The sequence below is a fragment of the Seriola aureovittata genome, chromosome 11 (assembly GCF_021018895.1).
Source record: "Seriola aureovittata isolate HTS-2021-v1 ecotype China chromosome 11, ASM2101889v1, whole genome shotgun sequence".
NCBI classification, from domain to species: Eukaryota; Metazoa; Chordata; class Actinopteri; order Carangiformes; family Carangidae; genus Seriola; species Seriola aureovittata.
In genome coordinates this window covers 18120614-18135876 of record NC_079374.1, presented here as the reverse complement: position 1 = coordinate 18135876, position 15263 = coordinate 18120614, and the positions used below count along the sequence as shown (strand labels likewise).

The following is a 15263-nucleotide window of genomic DNA, read 5'->3' as shown; positions in this document are numbered from 1 at the left end:
AAAGGAAAATTGATTATTGCCACATAGCCCTCCACCTTTCTTATCCCCTTCAAAGGAGAGATGCAGAATGATAACAGATAGCCAGTTAATGAAGCATGTATCATTAAAGAGCCCCGCAGGGAGAGGTTGTCAAACACCACAGACAGTGTTGTTGTGTCATCCTCTGTTCACTTTCAGCTGGAGGCAGGAGATACACAGAGATGTTGCACCAGAGGGTGAACTTGAAAGCATTCCAGGTAAATTTGCGAAAGTAAGACAAACAAAGAGAATAAGAGGCAAGGTAAAAGAAGTTTATTTCACCATGAGAGAATTTTAAAGGTCGGGGTTTGGAGCTTAATTAGCACCTAAATCATTTTACAGGCACAATGAAAAGACCCTGAAAAATGACCTGAACTAATATGAAGAATGGCATCAATAACCAAAAAATGATAATGTTTTCAGCTTAATGCAGGCCATCGGACCCCTACATTAAACTCCCCCACACACACTATTAACCCCACAAAACACTTGAGACACACACCTACAGTGACTCAGCTTTGCAACTCTGCAACTTTCTTTTTACTTGATGTCTTTCCGTGCGGCCCTCCATCTCCTTCTCCTTCCTTTGATCAGGAACTCTTCAGTGAACAGAGGCAGGATTTACATCAGGGGCGGCAAGCTGCTCTCATCACTTTGCCGTGCCAAAGCTTTTTCTATCAGCAGAGCATTTGAGGCACCCAACATGGAGGAGAATTACATCAGCTCTCGGGGTGCAGCTTTTCTGTCAGATAGACTATGACTGTGTCTCAGAGCTAGTAAATAATCCCTAAGTGCTTCTTATTTGACCTCAGATTGATCCGTTGGAAGTAAATCTTGCACGCAAAGTAAAACACTGTAATGAAAGTGTGAAAACAGTCTGTTGTAAATTAGTCATTTGGTTTATGTCAACAAATCATACCGTTAAGAAAACAATAGATTATTAAAACCTTGCAGAAATGAATGCAACTGCCCGAAGAAATGGAGATTTTCAAACACACGGCAGCAGTGTTTCTCTCACGCCGTAGATCAAATCTAATGTTGTGTTTATGCAGCATGTTGTGTGGTTGTAATTCACTGCCTCTTTCATTTGCTCACCATACGTTCAGTCTGAAAATCCGTCAGATATCCAGCTTACAGATATTCCTCACAAGCCAAACTTGTGATATGTCTTTGTAAACAAGACAGTTTTTCGTTTTGCTGTAAGTGTTTTTATCTTTTATCAGGTCTACCATACACACATACCATATATACTCAGACAAACTAAATTAATAAAAGCACAACAAAGGCCTTGGTGAGGGTTAAAGGAACAGTTAAGCATTTTGGGAAATTCATTTCACCGCTTTCTTGCTGAGAGTCACGCGAAAAGATCGATAACACTCGCTGTGGCAACAGCTACCGCCAGCAGCTTGCTAACATCAAAGACTGGAAACAGGGTGAAACAGCGAGCCTGGCTTTGTTTGCTCCAGACTATTTCTTGGAAACACACAAAGCTGCGTATGTGTTTATGTATACTGCAGACTGGCTTGTTGAGTTGCGCCTAGTCTTGTCACAACAACCTCTTTGCTGTGTAGTTAATGACAATGTGCAGGAGTACCGCAGAAGTACAGATCTCAGCTTAAAAATATTTTTCGTATTTTACATTTTGTCTGTGAAACTACACACAGTTGGCACATACAGGACTTTTTCCAGACTTGGAATCCGAATGATGAGAACTAATCAACTGCTGCATGAGGATGAAGAAAATAAGCAACTTTAAAAAAGCTGTGAAAACTTGACATGACCGGTATCACCTTTCACCTACAGCATATTCCAAATCATCTTGATAATATCCTAAAAAGAACATTTTTGGCCAATCAACTACGTTGCTGATCCAAGCGGCTGTAACACAGATGTGTCCCATTAATGTACAATGTTTAAACAGACTTTCACATAATGGGGGTCTCCTAATATAGATACCGTACGTTAACTACTAGTGCTATATAAAGAATGATCAGAATGTGTTCTTAGCGGAGCAGATGGTTGCAATTCTGCCAGCACTAACTAGCGCCGAGCGATTATGTGCGATGATAAGTTGCTTCTCAGTTGAAAGCCTATCATTAGGGCTTTAATTAAAGCAGTAGCCAGGGCGGGTGACACTGTCTGCCACAGATTCCTTGTACCCATGGGGAGGGGGGTCTCTCTCTCTGTCTGTCAGAGCCACGTGGTGCACATGTGTGGCATATGAATCTCTTTTTCCTTTCGTGTAAGTAGCTTGATATACACAAACACAGCAGCACACACACACACACACACACACACACACACACACAGATGGCAGTGTCTTAAGACTGGAGGCAACCAATGTCGCCTTGTGTGGTCGAGTGTCTAGACTAAGTGCATGCCCGGTGGCATTTATAAAGGGGATGGCTGTGGAGAGAGCAATGAAGACTCTTATAAATTCAAGCAGCCTTTCACAGTTTTTTGGACACGAGAGCATCAGAAGAACAAACTCATTGCAAACTCTTTTTGCCCCTTCCTGTGTCCTGAACTGCAAGTGCATCGTCACATTGACACAATGCGCACACGTACAGCAGAGACATTCAGTCACACATTGTGCATTGCAGACCACTCTTTGCTGCTCCTTGTCCCCCAGAAATACAGTTCTCATTACAAAACTGAAATGAGTACTGTTCTGTGCATTTGACCCGAGTATAAAAACTGGAAGAAAAAAAAAAAAACAGTAATACCATCTGTACAAAAGACAAGTGGATAGTCTGGTCTCTGTGAGACTGGCCTAGTTTGTGGGGATGCAGATGGATTAATAAAACATGACTGGGAATAGATGCTGCACCCCAGGCCTGATTGAAAAGTCAAAGGAGGACAAAGTTGCCTTTTGACACTTTTAGAGTTTTTTCTAAGGACAGTAGATGTCTGTACCATCCAACGTAAACAGAGTGTAAAGTTTTAGAGCTCAACAGGCACTGTTGTTATCATCATTTTAACTGTGTTTTCTTACTGTAGATTTAAAGTGCTAACTTCTGGCTTTGCTGTAAGGCCGTGAGGTGTTCACATCCACACTGGGGTGAACAGTGTTAAGACTGACTTTGTATTTTAGGGTCCCTGGATTGGGACATTTCTGACTGGCCAAAACCATCACATGACCTTAAGGTCACAGATTGTTTTTTTTTTTTTACCAGCTGAAGTCCAAACTCAAGGCAAAAGTTCCTTGAAACAAAAAAAAATTGACGGTGGCTGTGGGCTGTGGTGAAGGCATGCTCGTGTGTGTGGGCTGTAGACTTCTGTGATCTGTGATCTTACAATTTTGTCAATTATATCAGTGTCAACAGATGTGGATGTATCACCCTTTAATTAAAGGTAACAGTAAGCACTTTGAACTCACAGTCATTGTTTCATAACAACTCTAATGTATGGAGCCCAATAATAAAATTGTGCCATTGTTCAACTGTGTTTACTCAGCCAAGTGTCTCAAAATAATTGCTTTAGAGAAGCACATCACTTAATCCCGACCTTCTTTGTATCTCCTTCCCTTCCTCTGCATCTCGCTGTCTCTTAAAGAGCACTTTGAAAGCACCAGGCATCAGCCAGCATCCTTATTAAAAGAATATACAATTAAACTGAATGTCATCAATACCACTAAACTGCAGGCGCTGTATAAAATGTCAATCAGCGTCCTTGAGAGGCCGGCCATCGACTGCTGCTGGAACACGCTGATTTGAATGCTCCTTCGCTTTGTTAGTGTCTTAGGATTTATAGAGGCAGGAAGGACAGCAGATTTTTTTTAATCAGACAAACGGAGAGAAAAAACACAGCAGACAGCGGTTCCTCTGTTCGACCAGCAAAGAGCCGTTTCCACGTGTCATTTTTCAGAACATCCAATGCAATTCGCAGATGTTTTCACTCAACAGCTGCCAGCAGAATTCACTTTTTTGTTGTTGTGTTTGTTATTTTGTTATTGGTCGCTGGCCTTGCTAAAGCAGACTGCAAAATCACTCATCAGATTATAATTGATTTATCTACCTTGTTAGTTAGTTTGCTGTCACTGATATTTGAATTTGTTTTATATAGATTGGACATCTGTTTTTTTCTACAGGTTATTGCACTTGGTTTATTTAAATTTACATTTAAATCCTAATGTTGTTGACAAAGGTGAAGATTGAAAAAGCGAAAGCGGGGAAATGCATACAGTTACAAATTTAGTAGGAACTAAATTCCCTTTTTTTCTGATGTGTATTTGGTTGATATGTTTAGTAAAAATATAGAGAACTTGAATGTTTTCTATGGTACCTCCACATCCCTGAAATCATTCCTGAAAAGCCTGTTTCCATACTTTATGCAGCTGAAGAATGTGACCTGTTGAAAGTTCAATTACAGTAAGTGATAACATGAAGTTAACCTGATCCCTTATTGAAACAAATCTGACTGATGGACGTCATTTCAGACAGCTTGGGTGTGTCGGCTCCGATGGAGCGAGCTATCCAAACACCTCGAGCTGTTTGAATTAATGCTGTACGCACAGTAACCACCAGGAGAAAATGAAGATGGATGACCCGCCTATGAAAAACATTCCTCGGTCAAAGGTCACACACATCACCTCACATGCAGCACATGACTCCCTCAACCCATAATCCTGTGTGCTAGACTCAATATAAACATAATCCTATATAAGTCACTGTTGGAAAGTTAAAGCTTCTTGCCCCAAAGCCAGGAGAAAATATTTAGTGGCATCTCATGGGAAGTAAACAAAATATCTCAAATGTTTTAAATCCAATTGCATGTAATGCAGTCATGATCATCATCTCTGCCATTACCGCTGCTGCTCCTGAAATGAAATCTCAGAGTCATCTTGTCCCCTATTAGCTGTGCATTACATTACAGCCTTGGGAAGGTCACGACAACATGCGGAGACTTGTTCTGCTCTCCTCCCTGACACGCAGAATAAATTCATTGCAATAGCTGCAAAGTTGCAATTTCCCGTAATTTGCTAGGAAAGGACATACTGCTACGCGCTCTGCGGGGAGAAGTCAGCTGTCGCTTGTTCTCCGTTTGCCTCTCCTCTTTCTCTATTTGTCCCTTTTTTCCTGTGTCGCCGTCTCTATGACCCTCACTAAATGCAGTATAGACAATTGCCATCTGAAGCCTGATGATATGAAGCCCACAAATGTTCTACTGTGTATGATTCTGTTCTCCAAATGGCTATGATACTGCTGTAATTTCCTGCCTTTTAGCATAGTGCTTGGTATTTACAGTGCACTTTCCGGTCCAAATGAATAAATATTGTTAAATTCTGTATGATGGTACTGTTGTGGACTAATGTTGCAACTCTTAAGAGGCTCCTATGGAGGTCTGGATGGTGACGTTAGAGGTCCATGGGGTGGATGCTTCTGTAGGTGTCCTTTCATAAATGTTTTCCTTTTCTTATAAGCTTTTTATTTTAGGAATAACTGCTCTTCTGTAACAAAGAGGCGACTTTTCCTTTATAGCCAAAGCTTCACATTGCAGCTCCAAAGATAAAATAATTCATAAGCTACATTTCTATCAAAGGTGTACCATCCTATGAGATGGTCAGTTTGTTCTCCAAACCGGCTAAACTTGTGTCGTCAGCACAGCCAGGTAGGACCAGAAGTGCTTACTCGGCCTCTTGCACAAAACAAACGCTCCCCCACATCTCTGTACATCATCACAAATATCTCTCCATCACAGGAATGGGCGGCACATCATGGGCTGCTTGAGTTATGACCTAACGGGTGAATAGAGAAGTTTGTATACTGCAATGGATATTCAGTGGAAAGAAATAATAAAGTGGAGGCTATTTTGCTGACACATCTGCAGCGGGTTACTACAGTATGCTGCCAACTGGCAGCTATGACGATGAGGACATATTGACAGAGGCTCCGCGGGGATACTCCCAGCTCCATCGCTTTGCGGGGCTGGGGGCAAGACATCTCTGCTATGGGGATTCGTCGGGGGAAATCTAGACGGGGTTGATGACGCCTGCGGGCCTCTTGGATGAGGATGGATGAGGACATTTGGCTGTCAGTGGTGAGGAGGCCTATCTGGCTCTGTCAGAAATCCACAAGGGAATGAGAAGACACAAGGGGCCTGGTCTCAATAGGCAAATGTAGCCTTCCTTATATGCTTTCCTCATCATCCTCATCTTTCACATGCTGCAAATTTGTGGTATTTTCGTCTGCGAGTGGCTTTATAGTGCCGGAATGCCTTTATTTTTGAGAGAAATGGATCTTTCTTCAGTCATCGATTGCTGTTTTAGTGCAGGAGGTGCTTTCCAACCCTCTCTGAACTCTAGCATCTTTAACAAATAATGCTATTTTTTCAGTGGAGGTAGGAGCCAAGGGAGCCACTTTGGATGATTGGGAAGAACCCAAAAGACCCCAGTATGAGACAGTCATTGATTTCACTGTCTTTCTCTGCCTGTCTGTGTTGTTTAGGGCCTTCAGGCTGCAGTCTGGTAACCCAGAACAAACACTCTATGGGGGCTGAGCAACCCACAGCCCAATCCACAGGGTACTTCATCAATCAATATGACCTTCTTAAGCGCATACCCTTCTCTTTGCTTTCACCCTCCAGTATCTTCAGCCCCACAGCCTACCCTGCCCACTGAGTAATGTAGACTTTTAGCACCTACACAGCTGATGCAGTCAGTGTTCATTACCTGGATGTCCATTAAAAAGATAACATAAAGTTAACATTATGCTGTGAAGCACTCTGGCTTGTCTGCAGGATTCGGTGCAGCCAGGAGTACAGCACATTCCCAATCCATTGGCATGACATTGAGTTGTTGAGTCACTCCTCGGTGAACCATTAAAATCAGGCCTAGAAAATCTCAGGAAGACGGTGAAACAAGCAGTGGATTTAATAAACGAATACAGCCGTCCTGGGAGTTCGCGTCCGGAATGTTTTCATTTTCTCCGACTGAGGACTGGTTGGCTAATTGGGTTACGCGGGCTCAGCGAGGAAGTTGTCAAGCTTCAGGGGTTTTTATTTGTGCCTGGCCGTCAAATCACAGCCCAGGGCAGTGACCCTCAGGGTGACGCCCCCATGAGGACCTTTAAGGTACAGATGTCTGATGAGTCAGTCCAGAAGCCCCGCTTTCCCAGAAAATCCCAGGTTCTGAGGTGATAGGTTGACAGAGGCAAGAGGCCACACAGCTTGGTATTACGACAGGGTTTTACTGCTCCTTGGGTCGGCTTAGTGGCTGCTGAGGAGGAGTAGCAGCACTTGGTACATCGCTCTCAACTTTAAAGGACTAAAAACCTACAAGCTGATGATAGTCCTGTGGATGATAAATACATCCTGTGAACATTTCAGTGGATATACACACACACACACACACTCCTCCAGGCAGCCACACTGCGTGCGACTTTAATGTGTTATCCTGGCTCGAGTGCCAGTGTTCCTATGTTACATATTCAAATTGCCAGATATTTTTCTGCGTTGCAGATGAATACACACACTCACAGTTAGTTTCATGTTTGTTCATTAGCAACGTACAGGATTTAAAATATCTGGTTCTGTCATCGGTTTCGCCACTAAGCTGCTGTACATCAGCTAATTATGTTACATTTGCTGAGTGGAAATGTTTGCGTATGAGCTTGAAAATTTAATGAGACAAAGTTAATAATATGGCTTGACATTGATTTCTCCTACCAATTCTGAACAAAGTCTGTAGCACGGCTATAATTACGAGGCCACCCTGCCGGCGCAGATGTTGGTATTTTACCAGATGTGTTCCACCTGCTGGGATGAGGACACTGACTTATGACCAGCAGGTCAGAGCAACTTTCTTCTTGTCCCCTTCTTTACAAAGAGAGAACCGCCAGGGTAGATACAGACACAGACCACAGCTGCTAATGACATACACATGGCCAGCCACTGATCACACAGAGGATGATGTGTTTGCATCTGTGTATATGATACAGGAAAAATGCATTAAAAAATATTCAAGATGACAGATATGGAGTGTAATATTTAGAGCACCCCTCCCCCAGGTGTAGTTATTCTATAGCTGCCTGCCCCTAATTTTGAAGCAATATTTGGGTGTGCTGAATGAATGTTCAGACAAATGAAATCAATTTAAAAGAATGTTGAATATTTCACACTGTGCATAAAATGCAAGGCTATGTCCCTCACAATATGCATTTATGCCTGTCAATGCACGTTTGTGTACTGTATGTGTGTGTGGCTGTCTAAAGGCAGCTATGGTGGTGGTGGCTTCCCAGGGAATTGAAATTAATGAGTGTAATCAGAAGCAAACAGCGAGCCAGGCAAGGGCAATTAATACAAGCAAGGCGAGCAGAGCTGCTGGTTTGCTCGGCCAGGCATGGCTGGGGCCGAAGAGATGGAGGATTAAGATGCAACCACAGGCAAACTACACAGTTTTTCCACACACAGCAGATGTCCACGGAGGGAAGGCACTGTGAGCCTGGCATCGACACGCATCCGCCAACCGGCCACTCGGTCAGCTCGGGCCCAATACGAGCTGACAACCTCCTGGCAGCGTTCAGATAACACCATCTTCTCTGTTTAGTTCAAGAGCCAAGGGAAAGGCCCTCACCGGGGGCCCCTGCGCTGCATACGAAAGGGACGCAGTGCAAAGCTGCACAGTAGGGCCACTATATGTGAGAGAGAGAGAGACAGTGGAATGTAGAGAGATAAACATAGAGAGAGAGAGAGAGAGAGATGGGGGGAGGGTATTGTGCGCAAGCTCAACTCAAGTACATCTCAATGTGAAGGACGTTTTTGTTACCCATGTTCCCTCCATGTTTTTCTGATTGAAACATCCTTGGAGGCATGCATTCCTTCAAGCATACATATTTGCTTCAGTATAAATAAACACATTGGACCCAGCTGCCTTCAGAAACGGCTCTGCTTGTTGTTTTCTTTAATTGATGCTAAACGAGAGTGTCACCGCCCAGGATCTTTTCACTCAGCCCTGGCTTTGTTGCTCTGAATGGCGTTGGTTCCCCCGGCGGTCTCGCATTTCCACTGTTTACGTGAGATAATGATGCATGTGTAAGGATACACCGCCAGGCCAAGAGAAGGGCTGATATGAACTGTGACGGCTGCCTCGTCGGTCCAAACCAATTTGTGTTGAAACGGAACGATGATGTCAGCTCAGACATCGGGGGATGTAATGAAGAGAGATGCTTTAGGGGAGATCTGTGATGCACACAGGGCTCAGGCCCACTCCCAACAAGGCCTTAAAGGTCATGTAAGGTCAAACAAACATGAGGCCAAACCCGATTCTACACATAGTACAATGTGGTTGAACTCATTCCTTAAATTGTAAATGTTAGTACTTTACTTGCATCTGGAGTCTAAGTAGACCTTTCCAGGAAATTGCTTTGTGGCAAGAGGTGACTATATAAGATTTTGTGATGTAATGTCTTTCTCTTCGAGTACTGTAAAAAAAAAAAAGAGATGTTTGGACTCACTGTTTTTGTTCAAATCAACTTAAAATGTAAGATAATTAACCTGTTTATGTAGAAGTAGAGAAGTGGGCCAATTCAAATCCCAACACGACAAAAAATAAAACTGAACGAAAAGTAAAAATGTAACCTCCTCCTCAGCAAGGGATAAAGTATAAGGTTGGAGAATTGTGGATTGTGGCTTTAACACCAATGCCAAACACTGTTGACCTCATTCCCTCCACCACGAGTTATGTGGTTGTTTCAGTGCAGTTTTAGTGTGTACTGGTTTATGAAACACTGCTGGGTTGGAGGGCAAGTCCAACAAAATGACAAAACAACTCTGTCAAACTTTGATTGAATTCTCCACCTAACATGTTTTGTCAGCAGGAGAAATATCATTGCCTATTGATTGATTCTCTTCCCATTCATAAATCCTGCTCTTTATTGTCCAGAGAATACAGACTGCACAGAGCATTGTGTTAAAGCTGTCTCTGATGCCGTCACAGGTACCGATAAATTACTGACACTTCAATAACTTGTGAAATACGTGCTCTTGTGCCTGTGAAAGGCAACAGTTTAACGTGTCTCTCTTTTAGAACCCCATTACTTTAATGGAGGACAATTCAAACTGGAAAAATTTACAGTTTTCCTCATGGCTGTGGCCAGATAGAAATTGCCCGGTAACATCAGCTCACTCATATTGCTCTTAGGAATTGATGAGTTTCATCACGTAATAGTGTTAAAAGGATTTTTTCCCCCTCTTCTTTTCTTGGCCGGGCTTCAAAGTCTTTCCCCTCTGTGGTGTAGCTTGTCTGCCCTCTTCTGGCCTCATGTTGTCATGAGGTCAAGTCACGTTGACTTATCACTGACCAAATATTAAAAGATATTAGCACAGTATTTTTTTTTTTTTGTATAAATATGTGTCATTCCAAAATATCAAGATGAGATTATTCCTTATTTTGCAACAAATGACTGGAACTACTTCAAGGACTCCTTAAAATCCCTGGTAAAGCCCTGGGTGTCCTAAAGACCCACTTTTAGAATCAGTGCTGTTGAAATAAATTTGAAAAAAAAAAATACAGTTTGGCATTAATGGATCTGTAAAGCCATCAGATTGTCAGAGAGTGAAAAATGGTTGTAGCATGAAGCGTTTAATAAAGTAATCTTTGATAACTAATGAGGCTGTTTCTCAGAGCAAAACTAACATCCAATCAGTCACAATCAAAGTAAGAGGTGGAAAAAAATGGATTGATAATTAAAGCAGCAGTCTCCATGGTTCACCACCCATAAGCTATTTCAAAGAGCCGTGGATTTAAGTTTTAGCATGTTTCTTTATGAGAAACACACTTCCCTATTAGAAGAGGGGAAGAAAAAAAAAAAAAAAAAAAAACTCTTCGGAGTCAAAACCATCACCAGACGCCACTGCAGTGGTATTTTTTAACCCGTGCGTCAGCGCTGTACCCGTGGCCAAACCGCTTATTAAAACACAAAGAGGCCAAGTGCCATAAAGACAGAAGGCGAGCAGCTTGTTATTATTCTTTCTGAGAGGTGAACAGGCTGAGATCAATGGCTGCAGTGGTTTCCTCTCACCACAACTATGGCCCAGTAAAGCACAAAGGGCCATGCGGCTCCGACCCATACAGTCACAGATATTAACTATTCCAGGGGCCTTTGAAAGCGACTGCCAAGAATAATTTCCCACATGTAGCATTTCCCACCAAAGCCACAGAGTCATACTGGCATATTCTCTGCCCCACCAGACCCTATGTGCCCCGAGTAGGATGACAGAGTAGAATCGATGGAAAACCAGAGCCATTTCATTAATAAGGAGTCCATTTGAAGCTTGTGGAATGTATTGTAAATGAATTATTTAGTTTTGTCGCTTTAATAGGGCCATATAGCATGTCGGTTAAAATGCTGTATTGTGCAGTTGAAATGTAGCTAAAAATACCAGCTAGTGAGGAAGGAAAAGCTGCTTTGGGGATAAATCTTGTATTTCCAAAACTAATGGAGTCAGTCAAGGCCTCTCAGTGGTTATTGCTCAGCTGTTTTACAGTATGCTGAGGTTCTGTGTTAATGATGAAGAGGCTAGATCCTCCCCTGACTCCTGAATCTTACCCTCATCACGCTGGGCTATCTGAAAGTACAATAGATGAGGCTGGACCTCCTGTACTGCACCGAGGAGTGGAAACCTGCTGTTGTCTTCATTCCTACCAGCAAAAATGCAGACTCTGAAACGTTTAGAGCAGGGCTGGACCCATACATATGGTATGCATGTTATACGCCATTTTGGAGAGCAGAAAACTAAAAGAAATTGACAGTCACTCCAGATGTGATTGAGGTTTTCTTCTTGACCAAAGCTACTAAATATGTTCATTTTTATATGAGATGTCTGAAATTATTGGAGAGTGGTGTGGGAGGCTGTCAGTCCATAATAACACGTGTAATCTAACCTGTTTAAATGGCATGGAAATGATCAAATGTGTGGATATTAACGACTGGCACAAAATAGTAGCTTTTGCCCTTAAAAACAATCTATATCTATATGTATTCATACATTTTGAAGACCATTGAGAGAGCTACAAGGCTACTGTTTCCTGTGATGAGTACCTTCCTAATTCTGCCCTACTCCTACATTTCTGTATGTTCTGAAGATCAAAGAAATGTCATATAACTGTGGAACTGAGAAGATAAATATTGATATTAAATGTGTAACAATCATACACTGGCATAAAGCAATGCCTTAAAGAGCAGCTTCAATTTTAGATACATAGAGCACAACTGTACACAAGTGTTAATATAATCTTTATATTCTATATATTTACAAGAGCATGTCCGTATTTATATTTCATCTTGCAAAAGGCACAGACCACCAAAGCACAATATGTTTTGCATTAAGGTACAGTATAACTGAAGCAAAAAGTTTCCCCGACAAAAAGCGGCAGAGACTTGAGGAATCCTTTCCTCAAGATCCGTCATGTTTTTATGTTACATCACCAATATGCCTCCAAAGCAGATTTAGATGCAACAGTGTCCACCTACCTGTACAACCCGACCTGGCAGCTATACATATGTTAGGAGGGGTTTGTGCCAGTAAAGCTGCTAGCCCCAGTTTCTGAAAAAAATGTGTTGGGCAAGTTAGATGAGTGATGCATCAAGAGAGTAAAGAAAGAGAGAAAAGAGAAAAGAGTGTCATCCACTGCAGAGGAGCTGCAGTTCACTGGAGTTATAAGTCAAGGCAGGCGCTGCCACCTCTGTCCCGCCCAGAGCATCCTGCCCTCTGATCTTAAGGTTGACAAATTTAATTTTCCAGCTGTTATTTTCCAGTGGGGAGCGGATGAGGCCAAATATTTGCTCAAAGACGCCTAGGCAGGCTGCATCTCTGTGGATGGTCCCAGCCACGGCCACCAGCACCAAACCATGGGGGGAGGCAAGGGTCCTGAGGCCATGGGGCTCCAGGTTGGGGCTGAGAAGGAGGCGTTCTTCCTTGGTCAAGGCTAGGAGACGAAGGCTGACCAGTTCAGCACCCAGGAACTCATCCATCTGTTCACTGCCAGCTCTGAGAAAGACAGATGCAGCTCAGTCAGCAGAGTTTGTTTTCCCTCAGTTAACTGTAGCTGTGTGTTGAATGTTTCTGTGGTTCTGAGTTTTTATGTACATAAAAGTTTGTAGTTCTGCTGGAATGAAGTGAAAATTGAAAATGCTACAAATCCATACAATTAATATAGGAAATGATTAAGTTAAAAGCCAATGTTGAACATCTTTAACCTCAATACACTTTCCATGTTTCATTATTCAGCAGAGATCAAACACATTACTCCCTATAATACAATCCTTCAAGCCAATTCATAATAAACAAAAACTGAGCTAAACTCCATTTGATCTGGACAATGAAAAGCAAACACAATCAAATCAATATCAGTAGCCCCCATGTTGACGGTTAATTTAAATCATGTTCACATCCAACTGTTAATGATGTTCTTACTTGGAGAGGAGACGTAGCTTTGCATCTGACCAGAAGTGCTGTTGTCCCCAGTCCTGAGGCTGTTGCCCCAGTGAGGGGTTCTGACTGTTCAAGAGCTTGAAGAACCACTGGCAGAACTGTTGGCCAAGGGCCTGTGGGTCAAAGCCCATCTCAACCTTCAAGTCCGTGGTATCAGATGGTGTTTCTGTGGGCCGTCTCTGTCTGGTCTCATCCGCCTCTCCTTGAAGGCCTTCATCAACCACGGCCTTAAATGAATGAGAAGTTATTGCTTGCATTTTCAGTTGAAAATCTGCTGAAGAATCTAACACCTAAAAGATTTTCAGCCAGTATGAGCTGGACGGTATCTCACATATAAAAAGATTGGAGCTGAGGGATCAGGGCATCCTCCACCTTGCTAGTAATGTTTGTGAATTATTTCAAAAGTACCGATGTCTGGTCCATGAGTATTGAGTCATTTAAAATTCTCTGAAAACTAGTAATTTACCATGCAGACTACAATAACCTTTTGACAGCTGTATGTACTTTAGTTAAAAATGTTAAATGTTAAATGTTAAGTGTTAAAAATGAGTGATGAACTGTTAACACCTGATTTAAGAAATTATGGTTTTCATAGTATTCCAAGCGGCCTTCAAGTTATCTATCCTCTATTCTGCCTTAATACATGGTTGTACCATCCATCCATCCAAGGCTAAATGTCACCATCTGATCTATAGGTTTTCTCCATATATTCAACCCTGTACCTTCCCTGACGACCAAAGCTCCAGCGTCCTCTTCACCAGCTGATGTTTCTCGCTGTTGGGAGGCATCGCCACGCCCTCTTTGGCCAGGTACTTGAAAATGAGGTCACGCTGAACCTTCTTCCTTCTCAGGAGTTCCTCGGCATTTTTACTGAAGGACAGGATTGTTTCCATAGCCTCTGTATGAACAGATGAACGTCAGGCACGAGATTATTTTATGGTGTCATTATCTGAACATAATTTCCAGCAGGCAGAAATAAAACAGCAGCAGAAATCCCGGTTTTGGCATAAGCTCACGCTTGGTAACCGTGCAACATGTATTTTAGTACATGACTGAGATATTTTTGTGATTGGCTGAAGTCCTACAGAGACTTTTATGACCTTTATAGCTTCATTTTCTTAAAACTTAAACATTTAAGAGTTGGTCCAGGCACCTTTCTTCCTCTTACTACGGTCTATTTTGTTTTGGTATTTCAGAATTCTGTTGCTATCTGGTACAAATTAAAAACATACCTCTATTATTTTCCACCGCTATCATCTTATTCGTGACAGTGTCACTAAGTGACAATAAGTCACCTTTTGACATTAACTTCAGTATCTTCATACATCCAGCACGCTCTGTTTCTGACAGCCCTGGCATCTTTAGTACCACAAAACAAGAACTCAAGCTTCCCGTCGTCCATTCGTGTCCTGCTAGAAAATTGATCGTGCAGGAACAAGTATCAGTCAAAGAAGGTTCCGAGCAAAGCCGTTGTTGCTAGAGCGCTACAGTACAGCAAAGGACAAGGAGGGCCTTTGTTGCCTTTAAAACTGTAGGAAATATCAGTGTCTTAAATTCGAATACGCACGATCAACACTAACTACACATGTACAGCTCATTACATTTCTCTGTTCACGTGTTTAAGGCTCATCGTTTGTTTTCTAGATTTATCCACTCCCACCTCTTAAAAAAAATTCTAAAAGATTTCAAAAGTAAAGGAAAGACATATTTTATGTTCCCACACACCAATATCTTTCCAACAGTTTTTGTAGTATTGATCATGTCACATTTTCACTTATTTTTTTATACATTCAATATAACTGATAAGGTCAAAT

General features: G+C 42.2%; 1 protein-coding gene across 1 annotated transcript; it reads right to left on the bottom strand.

The window, feature by feature from the left end:
- Positions 1 to 12235: 12235 nt before the first annotated feature.
- c11h3orf38 (chromosome 11 C3orf38 homolog) lies at positions 12236 to 14868 on the bottom strand. The gene is made up of 4 exons (XM_056389404.1): positions 14682 to 14868; positions 14172 to 14347; positions 13432 to 13676; positions 12236 to 13005 (listed from the first exon to the last, which is right to left on the bottom strand). Exons 1-4 carry the CDS (start codon positions 14806 to 14808, stop codon positions 12639 to 12641), a joined length of 915 nt encoding a protein of 304 aa, XP_056245379.1. The 5' UTR covers positions 14809 to 14868; the 3' UTR covers positions 12236 to 12638.
- Positions 14869 to 15263: the final 395 nt, after the last annotated feature.